A 22,635-nucleotide genomic window follows, 5' to 3' on the forward strand; every position below is an offset into this window, starting at 1 on the left:
CCCTGCGATCATGGGGGTACGCGCCATACACCCAGCGTACATGGGGTACGGTGCGTACCCCATGTACGCTGGGTGTACGGTGCGTATCCCCCATGATCGCAGGGGTACGCGCCGTAACCCTGCGATCATGGGGGGTACGTTCCGTACCCGGGGGGCCGTTCCGTAACTGGTTCATCGCGAACTCTGCTTTTACGGCTGTTTTCGGCTCCGTAGAAGAAAACAAGTTACTTACCAGTAACTTCAGTTATCCAGTATTGGTATCTTTCATAGATTCGCATGCCTGAATCATTCCCCGTCGCCGAGGCGGGAGTCCCACAGTAAATAAAAGAGCAGTGCCAAAAGCACTTTGTAGTAGTAGGCCCTAGAAAAGGCCTAGATTATAGTAGCCTATCTACATCATTATGCTAAAAAGACAAAAGTCTTCGCTCCAACCAATCAGCTTACAGCACCCTCTAGAACCTTCCCTGCAGAGCCAGCTCTCCTCAGATTTTCGTAGCACAAGTGGGAACAAGTATCCCGAACTTAGAGAAACTGACTCTCCGGGAAGGAGGGTGGGTGCATGTGAATCTATGAAAGATACAAATACTGGATAACTGAAGTTACAGGTAAGTAACTTGTTTTCTTATCCAGTATTGGGGTATCTTTCATAGATTCACATGCCTGAATCAGAATAGCAAGCAGTAAGCCAGGCAAAGTCGGTAGCGGATGGTGGAAGACTTATTGTAGTGCACCCCCATGAATGTATAATTAACAACCAACTATCGCCTAGAAATTGATCTATTAATAAATCATTTTCAGATTCGACATAGAAATTATGCAATTTCCTTCCGGAAAGGAACTTTAAGCACTATAGAAACACACAATATGTTAACATATGTCTGCATATCATAAGCCAACATTAGTACCTGAATATACTCCTTATGGAAACAGGTGACGTAAAACAGCTTGGTCCACTGCCGCATCATCCTGATTTGCTGACTGCAGGCAGTAGTGTCTTGTAAACGTGTGGACATTCTTCCATGTCGCAGCACGGCAAATGTTCTCAAGCGTCACTCCTGCAAACAAAGCTGCAGACGCTGCCACAGCTCTTGTGGAATGAGATCGAACTGATCTTGTCAATGGTCGATTAGCCTTGATGTGACAGAACTGAATAGCGGATGCTATCCATCTTGAAATTGTGGCTTTAGTGACCGCTTTTCTCAATGTAGTCTGGCCATAAGCTACAAACAGTTGATCTGACTTTCTTAAAGTCTTTGTTCTCTGGAGATAGAACTTTAAGCATCGTTTGATGTCTAACGAATGCAATGTTCTTTCAGCCGGGGTTGAAGGATTTGGAAAGAAAACTTTCAGCTTGACTGGCTCATTTAGATGAAACTGGGAAGGCACCTTTGGTATGAATGTTGGATTCATCCGCAAAGTGACATAGTCCTGGGAGAAATGCAAAAAGGGCTCCTTTATAGTGAAGGCTTGAATTTCTCCCACTCTTCTGGCGGAAGTTAGCGCTAATAACAAAGCAACCTTCCAGGTCAAGAACTTTAGGTCCGCTCTATGGATGGGCTTGAACGGGTGCTTCATCAGCTGTGAGAGAACAGTGTTGAGCTCCCATTCCGGTGGTGAGGGCTTTACTGGAGGTTAAGCCCGGAAAAGACCTCTCATGAATTGTTTGATTAGCGATGAAGAACAGAGCGATTGAGTTCTAGCCATTTTTCTGTATCTGGATAAAGCCGCTAAGTGGACCTTTATTGAAGAAAAAGCAAGACCAGATTTTGCCAAATGTAATAAGTAGGGCAGTATTTTCTCTGCTGGTGCCTCTATAGGGTGTAAAGCGCTAGAGATGCACCAAGCGCAGAAGCGCTTCCATTTGAGACGATACGTTTTTAATGTACTCTGGGCTCTTGCTTTCTTTAGAATGTCTCTGCAGTCCCGAGGGATTTGGAGATGTTCGAATTCTAGGAAGTTAGGAGCCATGCGTGTAATTTCAGCGATTGAGGGTCTGGGTGAAGTACCTGACCCTCGTTGCGTGACAATAGGGTTGGGGTTACCAACAGCCTGATCGGTGGCTCCTGAGAAAGTAGCATGAGCTCCTGAAACCAATACTGGCGAGGCCACTTGGGAGCAATTAGGAGAAGGCGGCAGCTCTCTAACTTCATCTTGCGCACCACTCGTGGAATCAAAGGGATCGGAGGAAAAGCGTATGCATAGGTCCCTGACCATCGCATGGACAGGGCATTCCCCTTTGACCCATGTTGAGGGTACCTGCTGGCGTAGTACAGGCATTTCTTGTTCTGTTGGGTTGCAAATAAATCCAGCTTCGGCTTGCCCCATCTCTGAAACACCTTGTTTAGCTGGTTGTTGTCCAGTTCCCACTCGTGGCAATCTGACAAGGACCTGCTCAGTTTGTCTGCCAAGGTGTTGTAGAGGCCTCTGACGTGTTCCGCCTTGAGAGTTATGTTGTGAATTGTTAACCATTGCCATAACTCTTGGGCTTCCCTGGATAACGTTGCTGATCTCGTTCCCCCCCTGCTTGTTTATATAAAACATGCTTGTAGTGTTGTCCGTTCTGACCAGGACTGAGGATCCTGCTATCCTGGGGAGGAACGCTTGAAGAGACAGACAAATGGCTTTCAACTCTAGACTGTTGATGTGGCATTTTTTGTGCTGTTGAGACCATTTTCCTTGCACCTGTAAGTCCTGGAGATGACCGCCCCAGCCCTCCATGGACGCAACTGTCGTCAGAAGGAAATCCGGATGAGTCTGCATGAATGAGAGCCCCTGTTCCAGATTGCTGAGCTGAGACCACCATTGAAGTGCATGCACCATCCTGTTGGTGACTGTGATGGTGTCCTCGAAAGAGCCTGTCGCTTGATGCCATTGACGATGTAGCTCCTCCTGTAATGGCTGCATCTTTAGACGCGCCAATGGAATGAGGTTGATGGCCGAAGAGCACATCCCCAGAAGTGATGCAAATAGGCGAACTGAAAGTGACCTTTTTCTTGACAGTTTTATGGCCAAAGCCTGCAGTCGGAGTTGTCTCTCTCGAGACAAGAATGCCTTGCATTCTACTGTGTCCAGACAAGCTCCTAGGAATAGCAGGTTTTGTCTTGGATCCAATTGAGATTTGCTCTTGTTGATTGTGAGGCCTAGCGATGTGAAGAGATTGCGGCATATTGTAATGTCGGACTTTACTTTGGCCTTTGATGGACCTTTGACTAGCCAGTCGTCCAAATACGGTAAGACCTGTACCTTTGCTGCCCGAAGAGCTGCTGCCACAGGAGCCAGGCACTTTGTAAAAATCCTTGGGGCCGACTTGAGGCCAAATGGGAGAACTTTGTACTGATAATGGGCGCCAGCAACAGTGAAGCAGAGGTACTTTCGATGTTTTGGGTGGATTGGGATGTGGAAGTATGCATCTTCCATGTCCAAGGAAGCCATGTAATCTCCCTCGTTGAGGCAATTGAGAATGTCCGAGAGGGTGACCATTCGGAATCCCTGCTTCTTGAGATATCTGTTTAGACTGCGTAAGTCCAGGATCGGTCGCCATTCCCCTGATTTCTTTTTTATGAGGAAAAAACGGGAATAGAAACCTGCCCCTCTCTGATGGTTTGGAACCTTCTCTACTGCGTTTTTGAGAAGCATTGCTTGAACTTCCTTGATCAATAAGTGAAGACGAGGGGGAGGGGGACCCCTGGGCAGAGTTATTGGAGGTTTGGTGATGAACTTCAGGGTGTGACCATGCTGGACCAGGTCCAACACCCACTGATCCGTTGTTATGTGATGCCATAGTTGTTGGAAGGCAGATATCTTCGCGCCCACAGGAAGGTAGGGGACTGGAAGCGGCTTCCAATTGACCTCACTGTTTTTTGTGATTGTCTCGTCCTTGACTGTTTGTGCGCCTTCTTCCTCCTTGGCGAGAGAAACCAGCCGATCCCGACTGGCGATACGAGGACTGATAGTTCTGTCTGTATTGCTGCTGATATTGCCTGCCTTGTTGATAATAACTTCCTCTGGAGGAATAACCGCGTCCTCTTGCTCCTCTGAACGATCCTCTCTTATACTTCAATGACCCTAACGATTTTGCAGTATCTGTATCCGTTTTAATTGCTTGGAGAGCTTCATCGACATGTTTCCCAAAGAGGGACTCTCCGTCATATGCCATGTCCAGTATTTTCAATTGAACTTCTGGCCGAAAGGTAGTGACTTTCAACCACCCTTGACGTCTTAAGACAGCCGCTCCTGCTAACTGTCTGAAATTTGTGTTCGCAATATCCAATGCACAGTCGATGGATTCCTCCGCCGCGTGCTTCCCTTCTAGTAAGATTTTCCGCGCTTCCTGCCTCTTGTTCTATGGGATCATTTCTATGTATCCAGCCATTTCGGACCACATTTGGCGATCATAGCGCCCTATAATCGCCAAAGAATTTGCCGCTCTGATAGATGCTGCAGCCATGGTGGAAAACTTTTTTCCAATAAGGTCTAAGCGTCGCCCTTCTTTATCAGGTGGTGTAGAAATAGGGGTAGCTGAGTTCTTTGATCTTTGCTGCGCAGCCTGAGAGATTACTGAATCCGGGCGTGGATGGCCAATAAGGCACGCCAGACTAGTGAGCGGAGCACAGTATTTATTTTCAATTCTTGGCAACACCGCCAGCACAGATGCTGGGTTTTTCATTGTTTTTAGGCCCTCCTTCCAAATATAGTCAATGATTGGAATGGCTCTAGACACCTTCCTTGTTTCTTCTTTAAAATCATGAAGAAAACACTCCGTTTGTTTTACTGTCACTGGGAGTTTAAATCTGTTTGATGCTCTCTGCATCAGGTTGTGAAACCCACCTACATCATCAAGCGGTGAATCTGAAGGTTGAGGAGTCGGAGGGGATGGCATGGGGATAACGTATTCATCCCATGGGTCTGATGAAGGTACGTTAGGCAACTCTCCGTCTTCTACTTCCTCCTCTGAAGACGTGTCCGGGCTTTGCGGAGGCAATACAGGTGGTGGGGGTTCCACGACTGGAGAAAGCAGTGGATTTTGAGGTGGAGGAACAGAAGCACTAGGTTGTGGCATTGGTGGTGGGAAGCGTTGTTTATAATCCGCCAGCATAGCCTGTAAGTCCTGTATCAAAGTAGGCGGTAATTGAGTGACCTCCAAGACCCTAGGCCTTCTCTGATGTTCCAAAGCATGAGGCATTATGATATCCTCCTGGTAGTAATGCTCAGTGTAAGAGTTGTCTTCATCATCATCTTGGCACTTGATGATGAGATCAGATGGGTGATGCGCCACACCAAAAGCCCCTTCATTATCATTGTCTTCAAAATCATCCTCTTCATCATCGGAGTAAGATTCTAGAAGATGAGAGGGCATATGTGGCGATATATAAGAACTTTGCCTTTTGTAAGACACTAGTTGAAAGTTTTTTGTAGAAATGGGCGTGCAAAAAGTCTGTTTTCCAGCAACAGGCTTCAGCAAAGCTTTCTTCGTCGACGAAACAGTAGTCGACGGTGGCATCGATGACTTCGTCGACGGGCTCTTTTTAGACGACGAAGGCTTCGTTGACGATGATGCCTTCATCGACGAGTCGTCTATGAGAGTTCTCTTTGCCACAATACAAATCTTTGTAGACACAATAGGTGTAGTAACAGATGTAGTGGAAATTAAAGCCATAGAAGAAGAGGTTGAAATAGAAATAGTAGTCACTGGTGAGGAGACAGTAGAACTCTTACTCACAGTTTTCTTTGAAGGATCGTTGGTGGCTGAGGCTCCAGAGACAGAATGTTGAGATCTCTGTGAAGAGCCTGAAGTGGAGTGGGAGGTGTTAGCATGCTTTCTCCCCTCACTTGTTTTATCCTCTTGAGACCTCGCCCTCTTGTTAGAGGTAGAAGCTCTGTCATCATCCTCTGTGGAAGAGGATTTAAGCCACAAAAGGACTCTGGCCTCCCTATCCCTTAAGGTCTTAGAAGGGAAGGTACGGCAGATCTTACAGTTTTTTGTCTCATGTTTGGGATAAAGGCAATAAATGCAGTCCTTATGCTGGTCACCCACATGAACCCTCTTCTTCTCGCAAGTTCTGCAAGGTCTAAACAAGGCCTTCTTGTCGGACATCTTGAAGCTCTGAAGAAAAAACTGAGTCAAGACTCAGGGAGACTCCCTTCCACACGACGTGCGGTGAAAATCTGAGGAGAGCTGGCTCTGCAGGGAAGGTTCTAGAGGGTGCTGTAAGCTGATTGGTTGGAGTGAAGACTTTGGTCTTTTTAGCATAATGATGTAGATAGACTACTATAATCTAGGCCTCAGGCCTTTTCTAGGGCCTACTACTACAAAGTGCTTTTGGCACTGCTTTTTTATTTACCGTGGGACTCCCGCCTCGGCGATGGGGAATGATTCAGGCATGTGGATCTATGAAAGATACCCCAATACTGGATAAAAAGGGTTGTACCCGACACATATCGTACTTGCTGGGTCGTATAAACCAGTTGCGAATTGTACAGATGTCGGGTACAGCGGGTTCCGAGTGACACTCGTACGGAGATTAGAGTCGTACGGTCTCTGTACCATTCGTACGGAGTCCGGCTCCTGGTACGAATCGGACTTCGTCGTACGTACGGGGGATGTTGCAGGGTACGATTCATACGGGAAAAACGCTCTGAACGGCTATTCGGAGCGCTTTTTACCGGATCGTAATCGGCCCCCTTATATACCATCTCTTGCACATTTCTGATTTAAACTATACTTCCTTTTTCTCCATTTTTGTAGAACAAGGTAATTTAAAGTGGCATACATGTGATGTGTTGTCACTATATAAAACACTAAAATATGGAACAAGTCCACTAGATTTACAGAAACTACCTTACACCAACCTGGAGTGTTGCAGTTTTTTTCCAAATGTTTCACAGAGTTAGAGGAATGAAGTAACGTCAGTGCCAGCTTCCTAATACTGGCATGATGAGCCAATAAAGTAAAATACCAACCTTAAATATTTCCCAGCAGGTTTGCTTAAGGTTTTAGGAGGCCATTTTGACCTCTGACAGCGGTTTGACATCCTGCTAGGCCAATGAAGGATGTGGCCTCACATCCCCTGTTGGAGGAATGCCTATCACATTGTGAGATCACTATCTGTGCGCAAGGCAGAGGTAAATATACCTGATGCTCTGGGAGTTTTCTCCCAGGACATGGGGATCATTTATATTGATTTCAGTTTGGGGCCACCAGATGTTTTTTGAGCATTCGTAAAATGGCAAACTTTATGTTGGAAGGATTGCCATTTATAGGATGGGCCCTCTGATGTACATTGAATGAAGGTGCTGTGGTAGGACAGACAAATGTATTCAGCGGTAGACTCTACTGAGTCTCTGCCAGCAGAAACCTGATGCTTTGAACACCTCTAAATAAAGCAGCTAAACTGTGGGTTTGATGGGGCAAGAGCTTGCCAATTTACATTAAGGCTTCCATTTCACCAAACTCGAAAAAAGAGCCTTACTAAAATATTGGCTGCCAATGGTGTATAACTTACTGACCCTCTAATGAGCTACATATTGTATTTGTATATCTGTGTTCTAACATCACTGTGGTGCTGCTGTCAAAAATCGATAATGATTGCCTTTGCAAGCCTTTGGAAAAATACCCAATGTAAATTAGACACTGTCAATGTAGTTTAAAAGCTTATAAAATACCAACATCATGGGTACATTATCATATTCTTGCACTTAATCATATCTCCCAGTCAGAATTGAGTAAGATCAAAAAGGAAGTAGTCCATGCTTGATCACAAGAATTTTGGAACAGATTTGCCTGGCAATCTGAATATGATGTATCTATACTTTTAATAATGTAAATGTAAATGTAATGTAAATGTGAATGTAAATGTAAATGTAAATGTAAATGTATAGGCATTTATATAGCGCACTACTTACCCGTAGGGTCCCAAGGCGCTTCGACCGCTGCGAAACCCTTCCTGGCTTCCCTGAGAGATGGTCCCTTAATGGGTATCTCCAGGGTGAGACCAGGCATCCCCGGCGGTCTGGTGGGGCCGTTAGTGAAGATGAGGCAAGCTAATGCCCAGAGTTGCCGAGTGTGATCACTGATCAGAGTGGGCACCGAGGCGAGAGAATTATCGAGTCCGCTGACCCTGGTCCAGAAACCTGCCGCGCCGGGAATCGAACCCTGGTCCCGGGCCGTCCTCTGCTCTCTGGTCTGCCGCCTCTAACCAGTGAGCCACATACACATAAAAAGTGACCTGCTATTTTTGGATAGATGTTTTTGCTACTGTGCCGGTGATCACTTTGGGGAACTGTGCAAAATCTGTCCAGAACATTGCAAATCAATAGGGTGATGACTTTAACTTACTTTGAATATGCATGTGATAAAAGTAGCAAAAGTAAAGCTTCAACAATACCTTTAGAAAATGATGGCTGCTTAGAACACCTACCATTTTTCTGTCAAAGCAGTTCTACTAAACAATAAAATTAATTGATGAAGAGGATCAAATCTTTTAATTGCTTCATCTTCCTCTGGCAGTTCCTTCACTGGCCTCTGTGATCAAGAAAAAACAAGCAATCATATGGTCATAATACAGCGCTTTTAAAAGCATGAAATGATTGTAGATGAAAAGAAGGAAGGTTTGAATACATCAATGTATTTGATTCACTGGTAACTATTCATGACACATTCCAGTCCATTGCTGTTTCCCACTGGGTCATTGCAGGCAGGAATGAGTCACATGCTAAGAAAAATTCAAAATTAAGTTATTTTTATTTGTCTTAACAATTTTGCTCTTCAAGCAAGCTGGCACTTATCCGACAATGAAAACCAGAAGTGACCAAAATCAAAATCATAAATGGGAATCTCATCACATTGAACACATTGCGTAAAAATCAGTTCAATTTTATTTTGTGTGGAAAGAAGCATTGTAATAATGCATCACACAGAGGACAAATAGTCAGGTGCGTGATCTGAAAGGAAATGGTTGCCTAAATTAAATGGTCACATGCCCTCTGCCCACATCCTCTCTCCAACAAATGATCCTGTTTAAAGTCTCTGGGTTCCTGAAAAGGGATTTGTTGATTCCAAGAAAGATTCCCACTGCCATGACAATTTAGCTGGCACTGCCCTTTACAAAGTGAGTCAACATGAACTAGATTAAGGATAGGCATTGTAACACAAGCACCAAAGAGAGAGACTCAGTCCTTCCATCCTTCAAACAGCTGTACATGAAGAAAAACAGTTAGAGGTGCATTAAGAAACATTCATTTCTACACCTAGCTTGGAAAATACAGTATAGAGGTCAGGAGTAGAAGATGGAAAGTCCGGTCAGTGCAATGATGTACTGAAGAGTTCCCATGCTCTCATGGTTGTTTATACCTGGATAGATCAGGCCATTTGAAAATCATTCCTTCCTATAAAGTGGTTTGCATCACCAATAGGGTTTAAAATTATTGGAATAATTTTCATATTTACATTTCCACTAGTTTCCAGATAAGTCAGTCAGCCTATAGCTTTTAATGTGTTTCCAGAGTCAGAAAACAGCCCAAAAGGAGTGGCGATTGAACATTACGGTTCATAATTGGGTGCTTCTAAGGTATACACAGAATATCAGAGTAGAAGAACTGATCCTGAGTAAAGAACACTCTAGAAAGTTTACCCTGGACATAAACAGTTGAACATCATTGACAAGATATATGACACATTGTTCAATGTTAGTCAAGTCAAGTCAAGTCAGAGAATTTATATAGCGCACTACATACCCAGAGGGTCTCAAGGCGCTTAGAAAAGGGGGGGGGGGATTACTTGTCAAATATCCACGTTTTAAGTTGCTTTCTGAATGCTAGGTGGTTCTGGGTAAGGCGAAGGTAAGCGGGGAGTGAGTTCCATGTTTTAGCAGCCAGGTATGAGAAGGATCTGCCTCCCATGGTGGTCTTGTTGATGCGGGGTACAGTGGCGAGGGCTTGGCTGGAAGAACGTAGTTGGCGGGGGGGGTGTAGAAGGACAGTCGTGAGTTGAGGCATTCTGGTCCGATGTCGTAGAGTGATTTGTGTGCGTGGGTTAGCAGTCGGAAAGTGATCCTCTTATTGACGGGTAGCCAGTGGAGGTCTTTAAGGTGCCCAGATATGTGTTCGTTGCGTGGGATGTCTAATATGATCCTGGCTGAGGCGTTTTGGATTCGCTGAAGTTTCTTCTGGAGTTTAGCGGTAGTGCCAGCGTAGAGGGTGTTTCCGTAGTCCAGTCGGCTCGTGACCAGAGCATGGGTGACTGTTTTCCTTGTTTCGGTGGGGATCCAGCGAAATGTTTTTTTGAGCATGCGAAGGATGTTGAAGCAGGATGAGGATATGGCGCTGACTTGTCTGTTCATTGAGAGTGAAGAATCCAGGATGACGCCTAGGTTCCGTGCGTGGTCTGTCGGGATGGGTGCTTTTCCAAGGGCTTCCGGCCACCAGGAGTCGTCCCATGCAGAGGGGGATGTACCTAAGATGAGGACTTCTGTTTTGTCTGAGTTCAGTTTCAGACGGCTTTGTTTCATCCATTCGGCAACTTCTTTCATTCCTTCGTGTAGGTTAGTTTTGGCAGTGCTGGGGTCGTTGGTGAGAGAAAGGATTAGTTGAGTGTCATCCGCGTAAGAGATGATGTTGAGGTTGTGTTGGCGGGCGATGGTCACGAGGGGGCTCATGTATACGTTGAAGAGGGTGGGGCTGAGTGAGGATCCTTGTGGTACGCCACAGATGACTTCAGTGGCCTCGGACTTGAATGGTGGGAGGCGGACTCTCTGGGTTCTTCCGGTGAGGAACGAGGTGATCCATTCAAGTGCTTTTCCTTGTATTCCGATGTTATTGAGGCGTTGTAAAAGAGTGCTGTGGCAGACTGTGTCGAATGCTGCAGAGAGGTCGAGGAGGATGAGGGCGACTGTGTCTCCATTGTCCAGTAGAGTTCGAATGTCGTCTGTTGCTGCGATGAGGGCGGTCTCAGTGCTGTGTTTTGCTCGGAAGCCAGATTGTGAGGAGTCGAGGGATTTGTTGGCTTCGAGGAAAGCGGCGAGCTGGTTGTTGACAGCTTTCTCGATGACTTTGGCCGGGAATGGAAGGAGCGAAATGGGGCGGTAGTTTTTGAGTTCGGTGGGGTCCGCTGTGGGTTTTTTCAGAAGGGCGGTGAGTTCAGCGTGTTTCCAGTCTTCCGGGAAGGTGGCGGAGTTGAAGGAGCAGTTGATGACGTCTCGGAGGTGCGGTGCTATGACGGAGTCTGCTTTGTTGAAGATGTGGTGAGGGCATGGGTCTGTGGGGGATCCTGAGTGGATGGAGTTCATCAGGCGGATTGTGTCCTCAGTGGAGATTGGGTTCCAGTCGTTAAGGGTGTTCACGGGGGGAGAATGTTCAGCAAATGGAAGGGTGGGTTGGTCTCCAGGTTGGTTGTCGAAGCTGTTGTGGATGTCTGCAATCTTGTTGTGGAAGAATGAGGCTAGGGAGTCGCAGAGGGCTTGAGAGGGGGTGATGTCGTTGGAGTTGGCCGAGGGATTGGAAAATTCCTTGACGATGTTGAAAAGTTCCTTGCTGTTGTGGGCGTTGTTGTCAAGTCGATCCTTGAATGCTGTTTTCTTGGCCTTTCGGATTAGTTGGTGGTGAGTGCGGGTGGCGTTTTTGAAGGCGTCCTTGGTGCTAGTGGTTGGGTCTTTTTTCCAGGCCTTTTCAAGGGAGCGGCAGAGTTTCTTGGACTTCTTAAGATCGTCGTTGAACCATGATGCCTTCTTGCTGCCAGGTCTGCTTTGACGTTTTTTCAGTGGTGCTAAGGCGTCGGCGGTGTTGGATAACCATAGGGTGAGGTTGGTGGCGGCTTGGTTTGGGTTAGAAGAGTGGGCTGGGGTGTTTAGTAGGAGCGATGCGGAGATCTGGTCCGTAGTGATTTTGTTCCAGTTTCTTTGCAGAGTTGGTTGGAGGTGGTTGGTGAGTTTTGGTTTGTTGTAGGTGAAGTGGACGCAGCTGTGGTCAGTCCAGAGGAGATCCGTAGTGTGGCTGAAGGAGACATGATTGCTGGAGGTGAAGATGGGGTCGAGTGTGTGACCTGCGATGTGGGTGGGGGAAGTGACTAGTTGTTTAAGTCCGATGTTGGCGAGGTTGTCTAGGAGGGTGGTGGTGTTGCGGTCGTTGATCTTTTCAAGGTGAAAGTTGAGGTCTCCCAGAAGGATGTAGTCTTTGGAGGGGAGTGCGTGTGGGGAGATGAAGTCCGTGATGTCTTCACTGAATTTTGCGCGGGGTCCTGGTGGTCTGTAGAGGAGGGTGCCTCTGAGTGTGGTCTTGGGGTCGATGTGGATCTGGAAGTGAAGGTGTTCGGAGTTGGCGAGATTGACGTCAGAGCAGGTTGAGATGCGGATTGATTTTTTATGGACGATAGCGATTCCTCCTCCTGTGTGGCCGGTACGATCCTTGCGTGTGATCAAATGGAATGTATTGAGCTCAAGATTAACATGGTCACATAAATAGATATCCAGGTTAATGTACAGTTGTAAACATTTGAGCAAATAGAAACAAAAACAATATCGTTTGTATCTTTTCGATCACCAGGTGATCAAATCCCGTAGATAAAGTGTATATTGGGATCAAAAATAAATGAATGAACACAAATAGATGCCCATGCTAAATGCCCTGTCGATTTATCATTGGAAAAAGTACAATAATTCTTACCAATAAAAAATGTTTGTCAAGGTCAGTGGACAAAACTCTAATTCTAATAAGGCCACCAGCATAAGATCTTTCATTGCTTTTCAACCTTTGTGTATCATCAAATGCAGTAATGTAAAGCCCTAATGTGATGGTGGCAAACAAAGAAAATACATTTTTTTAAAGACATAGAGTGCAGTCACGCAAATGAGCCTCTGACATGCATAACATTAATGTCTGCATAGATACGCATGTATTCCCTAATCACCTACAGCCATTTGCTCACACAACATCCTCTCTCCTACTCAGCCACTCATCTTTTTTACTCAGCCCACCCAATTTCCTGATAAGCACACACACACACATGCACACACTGGGAGGGACGATGTGTCTGTGAGCTAGAATTCTTATTCATGAGTATTTGAGTGTGATATAATGTGGGTGTTTGAGTTTATGAATGTGTGAGTATGCATGCTTAGGAATGTTTGTGCGTCCATCAATTCTGTGTTACTGAAAGTGTTTACCTGTGTGATTGTGAATTCTGTTTGTGTGTGTTTGTGCCTGTGTATGAGGTTCCGAAGGAGATCTTAAAGTGGATTATGGGGACTGGAATTCAAACAAAATATCGAGTTGGAAATGTTGACTTACACAAATATCAAGTTGAAAATATTGTGACATAGAAATGTTGACAGCAACAATATTGTTGTCAAGAATATCGAATTAAGGTAAGAAATATCGTTTTCAAAAATATAGAAGTTATTATCATTTGCAAAAATATAGTTGTTTAAAATATCGATTTTTTTTCTATAGTGTTATGTATTTTAGGTTATATTTTAAATGTATGTGATGTATGCTTTTTTGTATAAGTAGTATTTATGTTTGTTAATACATGTGTTATATTTTTATTCGTTATTTATGTTATTTTAAGAAAAGTTTGCGTTTTTTAGTTCCGTAGCGGGTTGTGGGTTGAGAGGGGAATAGGGTGGGAAGTAATTTAATAATGATACATTATTGATTCTTTTTTTTATTAATATTTATTTAATTGAGTTTTTATAGTGTTAATTGTGGGAAGTAATGTATTTGTAATTCATTATTAATTGGTTGTTAATTAATATTAATTGATTAATCGATAATTAATTATGGTAATTGTGTGATTTGTTTAAGGTGCGGGTTGTGGGGTTAATAGGGTAAAGGGTGGGAAAAATGTATTTGTAATTAATAATTAATTAGATGTTATTTAATGTTAATTAATTAATTGTTAAATAATTATGGTAATTGTGCAGTTTTTTTAGGTGCTGCTTGTGTGGTATATATACGAGTAAGGGGTGGGAAGTAATTTATGTTTAATTAATTAATAATTAGTTGCTAATTTATGTTAATTATTTGAAAATTAACTATGGAAATTGTGTCATTAATTTTAGGTAAGGGTTGTGGATTTTTTAGAGGTAAAGGGTGGGAAGTAATTTATATTTAATTAATGAATAATTAGTTGAACATTAATATTAATTAATTAATTTATATTTATTAGGGTATTTGTTTATCTTTTTTGTGTGTGGGTTTTACTTTTACAGGGGTACAGTGTAAGGAGTAGATCCATTTTACTTACTTTATAGTTAGTTGTTAAATACAATTCGTTTTTTAATTGAAAATCTATTTTAATTGTGTAATTCATTTTCTTACATTGTCATTTTAGCTGTTGGTCGTGGGGATTATAGCGGTAAAGTGTAAGAAGTTTTTTAATTTTTATGAATTTTAATTTGTTTTTTAATTAATACTATTGCTTAAAATGGTATTTAATTATGTTAACTAAGGAAGTACATTTTTTGTTTTTAATTTAGATGTGGGGTGTGAATTGTGTAATGTTATAGGGTAGGAAATGAAAAAAGTTAATTCATACAATAATTAATGTTTTTATTTCTAAATATTTCTAATGAAAAATATTTATTTTTTTGAAAATTCTTTTTTATTTAATTTAATATAATATGTGTAGGTATTTGGCATAAGTATTTAACATTATAATATGTATACATTTTTTTATATTACATATATTTGTATTTTAATTTTTAACATATTTATATATTTTTAAATGTATTTAGGTTTTAAAATATTTTTGTTGTTGTTAATATTTTGTTTGTTTTTAATTTTAAACTGACTGGATTGGTAATAGTAATTTTTACCCTTCCGTTATCCAACACTTTCTCTACTGTTGCACTCATTGAAGTGGGAATAGTAATTTTTACCCCTCCACTATCCAACACTTTCCCTCCTGTTACAAATATTGGAATGGGAATAGTAGTTTTACCCCTTCGCTATCCAGAGCTTTCCCTACTGTTACACTCACTGGAGTGGGTATAGTAATTTGTACAAAACGACAGGTGATGGACAGAATGCAGAACAATGTCATACATTCACCCCAGTACAGAGATCTGGGCCTAAAGCACAAGTTACTACTTGTGTAACGATATATCTGTAAGAGACCTTAGTTAGTGATAGATTCCTTACCTTAGAATATCCCCAGGCGTCAGACTGGATCCGGAAATTTTTGCATAGCAGTACCCTTGCGCGTCGTCTGCGGCTACGCGTCCGTCGTCGGCGCTGTGATGACGTTGTCGGAGTACTTAGACGCCGCCTCTGCGTGCTGACGTCAGTTCTTAGCCACAGCTTTTCCGCGCCAGAAGCGCTGAGCCGTGTTAAAAACCAACACTGGTGCCATTGAAACTAGGGCCCTGAAAGGGGATGACCTTAACCCTAGATATCGGTTCGCAGAACGGGGAGGATGGGTGGGCCGGTAAGGAATCTATCACTAACTAATTTACAGATTTATCCTTACACAAGTAGTAACTTGTGCATCTGAAAGAGACACGTTAGTGATAGATTCCTTACCTTAGAATAGATACCCCAACAATACCAACCCCGGTGGTGGGTCTGCAAACCAATAATCACACCTGAAAGTCCTGGAGGACGGAACGGCCAAAGAAGCCATCCCTCCGGACTTGACTGTCCAGGCAATAGTGTCTTGCAAACGTGTGCAGCGAGGCCCACGTAGCTGCCTGGCAAATGTCCTGCAAGGGCACTCCCTGGCCCAGGGCAGTAGTTGTCGCCGTGGCTCGGGTGGAGTGAGCCCGCAATCCAACAGGGGGCTCCTTTCTAGCCAAGGAGTAGCATGCCTGGATACACAAGATGATCCATCGTGAGATGGTCCTCTTATGTACCGCCTTCCCCTTCTTTGCGCCCACGTAGCCAACAAAGAGTTGGTCATCCACCCGGAACTGGCGTGTGCGATCCAAGTAGAATGAGAGCGCACGTTTTGGGTCCAGACGGTGGAGCCGCTCTTCCTCTTTAGAGGGGTGCGGTGGCGGAAAGAAGGTTGGCAAAGTGATGGACTGCCCAATGTGGAAGGCTGTGACAACCTTGGGCAGGAAAGATGGCTTAGTACGCAACACAACCTTGTCCGGATGGACAGAAAGGAAAGGAGGAGTACAAGAGAGGGCCTGGAGCTCACTCACTCTCCTGCAGAGGTGATGGCAACCAGGAAAGCAGTCTTCAGTGTAAGAAGGCGGAGAGGACAGTTGTGAAGTGGCTCAAAGGGAGCGCTTATCAGAAATGTAAGTACAAGGTTCAAGTCCCACTGAGGCATCACAAACGGAACAGGTGGAAATGTGTGTGTGATGCCTTTTAGGAATCGATTAACAAAGGAGGACTTGAACAAAGATGGTTGATCAGGCAGCCTTAAGAAGGCTGAAAGGGCAGAAAGATAGCCCTTGATAGTGCCCAGAGCAGAGCCCTGCTGGGCAAGAGAAAGGAGGAGAAGAACCTCAGAGAGAGGATCCACAGCCTTTGCTGTGCACCATGCCACAAATCTGTTCCACCTACAGGCGTATACCGACTTTGTGGAGGGACGCCTGGCTGCCAGAATGATGTTACAGACCTTAGGAGGCAAGTCAAATGGCCTCACCTGTCGCCACTCAATCTCCAAGCATGGAGGTGGAGACTGGACAGGTTCGGGTGGAGGGCCGTCCCCTGCTGCTGCGACAGAAGGACCTCCTGAAGAGGCAGACGAACCGGGGGATCGACTGACATACTGATTAGCTCTGGATACCAGTACCTTCGTGCCCAGTCCCGACCCACAAGGATGACTTGGGCCCGGTCGCTCTTGATCTTCTTCAGCACTCTGGGCAGAAGTGGTATAGGCGGAAAGGCGTACAACAGACCGCAACCCCACTTGCGACGAAAAGCGTCTCCGAGCGAGTGCAGCCTTGGAAATTCCAACGCGCAGAACTGATGACATTGCGCGTTCTCTTCGGTGGCGAATAGATCTAACCAAGGCTCTACCCACTGCAGAAAGAGACCTTGCGCCACGTCCGAGTTCAGACGCCATTCGTGATCCATCATGCACCGGCGGCTTAGTTTGTGCGCCCTGGCGTTCAGAGAACCTGCCAGGTGTTGAACCACCAGGGTCACGCCCTGATGTTCCAGCCATTGCCAGAGGCGCAGAGCCTCCTGGCAGAGGGTCCACGACCCCACCCCGCCCTGTTTGTTGCAGTACCACATGGCAGTGGTGTTGTCCGTGAACACCTGCACTACACTCCCTCGGACAGAGGGGAGGAATGCCTTCAGTGCTAGACGAATCGCCCGCAGCTCCAGAAGGTTGATATGGAGCCGGGACTCCGCCGGAGACCAGAGGCCTCTGATCTCCACCTCTCCCATGTGGCCTCCCCAGCCCTGGAGGGACGCGTCCGTCACGACTACGTGCTCCGGTTATGGAAGGGAGAGGGATCTGCCGCTGACCCAATCGCGGTCCGTGAGCCACCACTGCAGCTGTCTCGCAGTGCCTTCCGAGATCAGGACTTGGTCGGACAGGTTGCCCTGATGCTGGGCCAACTGAAACTTCAGGTCCCACTGCAGAGCCCGCATCCGCCACCTGGCGTGATGCACCAGTAGGATGCAGGAGGCCATCAGCCCCAGAAGCAGCAGCGTCAAACTGACCGAGATCCGGGATAAAGGCTGAAAGAGTGGGATGAGAGCCTGAATATCCCGGACCCGCTGTTCAAGCGGATAAACCCAAAACTGCGCAGAGTCTAGAACCGCTCCGATGAAGAGGAGCTTCTGAGAGGGGCACAGGTGTGACTTCGGCACATTGATGGAGAACCCCAGCTGGTGCAAGAGATCCGTCGTAGTCTGGAGGTGGCAGACGACTGTCTGGGGCAAGCCCGCCTTCAACAACCAGTCGTCAAGGTAGGGGAAGACTGAAACCCCTAGCCTGCGCAGATGAGCTGCGACCACCGCCATCACCTTTGTGAACACCCGTGGGGCGCTGGTAAGGCCGAAGGGGAGCACGGTATACTGAAAGTGCTCTTGGCCAACCGTGAACCGCAGCTAGCGCCGGTGAGCCGGCAGTACGGGGATGTGGAAATAAGCGTCCTGCAAGTCCAACGCTACCATCCAGTCTCCTGGGTCCAGGGCAGCTAGGACCTGAGCCAGTGTCAGCATTTTGAACTTCTCCTTCCGGAGGAAGCCGTTGACGTTCCTTAGGTCCAAGATAGGGTGTAGGCCCCCTTTGCCCTTCTTGGGTACCAGAAAGTAGTGGGAGTAGCAACCACACCCTACTTCTGGCCCAGGAACGCGCTCAATGGCCACCTTGGCCAAAAGGGCCGTAACTTCCTCCTGCAGAAGTTGCAAATGATCCCCGATACGCAGTGGTTCTGCGGTGGCATGGCTGGAGGAGTCGCCTTGAAGGGGAAGGAGTAGCCCCTTCGGACGATCTGCAGCACCCACCTGTCCGACGTGACAGTGCGCCAGTGGGAGTGGTGATGGCGAACCCTGCCACCCACTGGCGTCACATGGGCCTGAAAGCACGGACTAGGAGGGTTTTGAGGCGGATGCTGCGGGGGAAGGTGTGGACTGACCTCGCCGTTGTCCCCGACCGCCGCCACGGCGGTTTCCACGGCCGCCACTGCATTGGGTATTACCCTGCAGAGCGTGGCTGGCAGCACGTGTGGGTGCACCACTTCCGTGGCCACGAAAGGAGTAAAAGGCAGCCGATTGCTGGCATGGGGCCGAGAGGCCCAAGGAATTGGCCGTAGCCCTGGAGTCCTTAAAACGCTCAAGCGCATGGTCTGCCTTGTCGCCAAAGAGGCGACGGTCATCGAACGGCATTTCCATAAGTGTGTTCTGGACATCGGCCGAGAAGTTGGCGGGCCTCAACCAGGCGTGGCGTCTTACCGCCACCGTCGTTGCCATCGCTCTACCCAGTGAGTCGGTGGTATCCAGTCCACACAGGATAGAATATCTGGCTGCATCCCGACCTTCCACAAGGGCTTGGCCGAGTTTGGCCCGTACCTCCAACGGACACTCTGGCAGCGCTTCCGCGACCGTATCCCACAGAGAGTGGGTGTAGCGGCCCAAGAGGCATGCGGTGTTGGAAGACCGCATTCCCAGACTAAGGGATGAGAAGATCTTTTTGCCATACTGCTCATACCTCTTGGATTCCCTGTCCGGCGGGGCCGACTGGAATGCGGTTTGGGAATTGGAGGCCTGGATGACCAGGCTCTCAGGGGTGGGGTGGGTGGACAGGAAACATGGGTCACCCGGGGCGGGCGGTGGCGTCTGGCCACGTTCCTATCTACGGGCAAACCCGTAGCGGGCTTGGAGCAAGTGCCCAAAAGAACGTCAGTTAAGGCCTCGTTAAACGGCAGCAGAGGCTCGGCTGAGCAAGACTGCGGCTTAAGGACCTCAGTGAGGAGGTTAGTCCTCACGGTCGCAATGGGGAGCTCAAGGCCCAAGGCCTTGGCTGCCCTCATCAACACCACACTATAGGTTGCCCCTCCTCCGTAGCCACGCTAGGAGGGGAGACAAAGCCAGTGTCAGGCGAAGTGTCTAAACCACTGGCTTCCCCAAGTTCACCTGCCCAGTCTTCATAAGACTGGCACTCACGTGTCAGAGGGTCCTCAGACCCCTCCCAATCCTCCTCATCACCCATCACCTGGTACTTAGGGTCAGCAAAGGATGGGGCCGGTTCATGGAAAGTGAACTCACCAAACGACGTCTGAATCGGCGCCGAGCGGCGCCGTTCCGGCGCCGGAACCGGGTTGAGGGAGGCGTCGGGGATGGCGCGGCCAGAGGACGGCACCGGAGGTGACACCTGTGGGGTCGGTGCCGCGGAGGTCATTAAATCCACCGGCGACGACCCGGATCCGGATCCAGTGGGGCCCTGCGGCGCCGGGAACGAAGGCGCCGGCCGCGTCGGGCCGAAGCACCCGACGGCGTCGGGACCGAAGCCCCCGACCCGCTAGGACCCCCAGACGGGGCCGCTGGGCCCAAAGGCGCCGCGGAACCCGTCAGGGGAGAGAGGGACCTCATGGCCATGAGGAACCGCTCGATCTCCCCCGGCGTCGCGTTAGGCCCAGGGACCGGAGGGTATGAAGCCGAACGCTACGCCTGCGACTCTGACGGAGCTGCGTGGGCGGTGCCACCTGAAAGTTCAAGTTCAAGTTCAGAGATTTGTATAGCGCACTACTCACCCAGAGGGTCTCAAGGCGCTTGAAGGAGGGGGTGCTTTACTTATCGAATATCCAAGTTTTTAGTTGCTTTCTGAAGGCAAGGTGGTTTTGTGTAAGGCGGAGGTGGGTGGGGAGAGAATTCCAGGTTTTGGCCGCTAAGTAGGAAAAGGATCTTCCCCCCATGGTGGATTTATGGATGCGCGGAATAGCGGCGAGGGCTTGATTGGACGATCGTAGTTTGCGGGAGGGGGTGTAGAAGGACAGTTGCGTGTTTAGGCATTCGGGTCCTTGGTCGTAGAGGGCTTTGTGTGCGTGGGTGAGGAGGCGGAGCGTTATTCTCTTGTTGATGGGGAGCCAATGGAGGTATTTTAGGTGGTCAGAGATGTGAGCTTGCCGAGGGATGTCCAATATGAGTCTGGCTGAGGCGTTTTGGATTCGTTGGAGTTTTTTCTGTAGTTTGGCTGTGGTTCCGGCGTAGGGGGTGTTTCCGTAATCCAGTCGGCTGGTGACCAGTGCGTGGGTGACCGTCTTTCTTGTTTCGGTGGGGATACAACGGAAGATTTTTTTGAGCATGCGGAGGATGTTGAAGCAAGATGATGAGACGGCGTTGGCTTGTCTGGTCATCGAGAGGGAGGAGTCCAGGATGAAGCCAAGGTTACGTGCGTGATCCGAAGGTCTGGGTGCGGTTCCCAGGGCCGGTGGCCACCAAGAGTCGTCCCAGGCAGAGGGGGATGATCCTAAGATGAGGACTTCCGTTTTGTCCGAGTTTAGTTTTAGACGGCTGTTCTTCACCCACTCGGCTACGTCTTTCATTCCTTCGTGTAGGTTGGTTTTGGCGGTGTTTGGGTCTTTGGTGAGGGATAGGATCAGCTGAGTGTCGTCTGCATAGGAGATAATGTTGAGGTTGTGTTGGCATGCAATGGATGCGAGGGGACTCATGTATTCGTTGAAGAGGGTGGGACTGAGTGATGATCCTTGTGGTACGCTGCAGATGACTTCAGTGGCCTCTGATCTAAAAGGGGGGAGGCGGACTCTTTGGGTTCTTCCAGCGAGGAACGAGATGATCCAGTCCAATGCTTTCCCTTGTATTCCGATGTTGCTGAGGCGGTGTATGAGGGTGCTATGACAGACTGTGTCGAAGGCTGCGGAGAGGTCGAGTAGGATGAGGGCAACTGTTTCTCCGTTGTCCAGTAGTGTTCGAATGTCGTCTGTTGCTGCGATGAGGGCGGTTTCGGTGCTGTGTTTGGCTCAGAAGCCGGACTGTGAGGGGTCGAGGGATTTGTTGGATTCAAGGAAGGCGGCGAGCTGATTATTGACGGCTTTCTCAATGACTCTGGCATGGAATGGGAGGAGCGAGATGGGGCGGTAGTTCTTAAGTTCAGTGGGATCTGCTGTGGGTTTCTTCAGAAGGGCGTTGAGTTCGGCATGTTTCCAGCTATCCGGGAAGGTAGCGGAGTTGAAGGAACAGTTGATGACATCAGGGAGATGGGGTGCGATGATGGAGTCTGCTTTGTTGAAAATGTGGCGGGGACATGGGTCGGTTGGCAATCCTGAGTGGATGGAGTTCATCAGGCGGATGGTGTCTTCGGTGGTGATTGGGTTCCAGGCGCAAAGGTTGTTAGAGTGCGGTTTTGGTTCGGAGGTGGATGGAGTGGGCTGGTGTTCGGACTGGTTTTCAAAACTGTTATGTATGTCGGCGATTTTGTTGTAGAAGAATGAGGATAGAGAGTCGCAGAGGTCTTGGGAGGGAGTGATGTCGTTGGTGCCGGCGGTGGGGTTGGTAAATTCTTTGACGATGTTGAATAGTTCCTTGCTGTTTTGGGCATTGTTGTCAAGTCGATCCTTGAATGCTGATTTCTTGGTGGATCGGATCAGTTGGTGGTGTTTGCGGCTGGCGTTCTTGAAGGTGGCCAGGTTGTCAGTGGTTGGGTTTTTTCTCCAGGCTTTCTCGAGGGTACGACAGATCTTCTTGGATTTCTTAAGGTCATCGTTGAACCAGGGGGATGTTTTGCTACTTTGCTTGAAAAGATGGTTCTTCAAGGGTGCTAGTTCGTCGGCGCTGTGGGTGATCATTGTGTGAGGTTGGTGGCTGCTTGGTTTGGGTCCGATGATATGGTAGGGGGGTTTTGGTGGAGCGAAGTGAAGAGCTGGTCGGTGGTGATTTTGTTCCAATTTCTTCAAGGAATAGGATGTGGGGGGTTGTGGGTCGTGGTCTTTTTGTAGCTGAAGTGAACGCAGCTGTGGTCCGTCCAATGGAGGGCTGTGGTGTGGTTGAAGGAGATGTGCTTGCTGGAGGTGAAGATAGGGTCGAGCGTGTGTCCGGCAAGGTGGGTGGGGGTGTCAACAAGTTGTTTGAGTCCGAGATTGTCCAGGTTGTCCAGAAGGGAGGTGGTGTTGCTGTCGTTTTTCTTTTCCAAATGGAAGTTGAGGTCTCCCAGTAGAATGTAGTTCTCGGAGGTGAGGGCATGTGGGCTGATGAAGTCAGTGATGTCTTCACTGAATAGTG

At 47.6% G+C, this 22,635-nt stretch overlaps 1 protein-coding gene across 1 annotated transcript in view; it reads right to left on the minus strand.

Moving 5' to 3' along the window:
- RYR2 (ryanodine receptor 2) overlaps positions 1–22,635 on the minus strand; it is a 3,481,211-nt gene that overhangs the window by 765,628 nt on the left and 2,692,948 nt on the right. The window contains exon 77 of the mRNA XM_086925791.1: positions 8,418–8,521. Within this exon, the coding sequence (XP_086781917.1) occupies positions 8,418–8,521 (104 nt within the window). The remainder of the gene's footprint in view (positions 1–8,417; positions 8,522–22,635) is intronic.

This window comes from Lissotriton vulgaris, chromosome 6 (genome assembly GCF_964263255.1).
Source record: "Lissotriton vulgaris chromosome 6, aLisVul1.2, whole genome shotgun sequence".
Lineage (NCBI taxonomy): Eukaryota > Metazoa > Chordata > Amphibia > Caudata > Salamandridae > Lissotriton > Lissotriton vulgaris.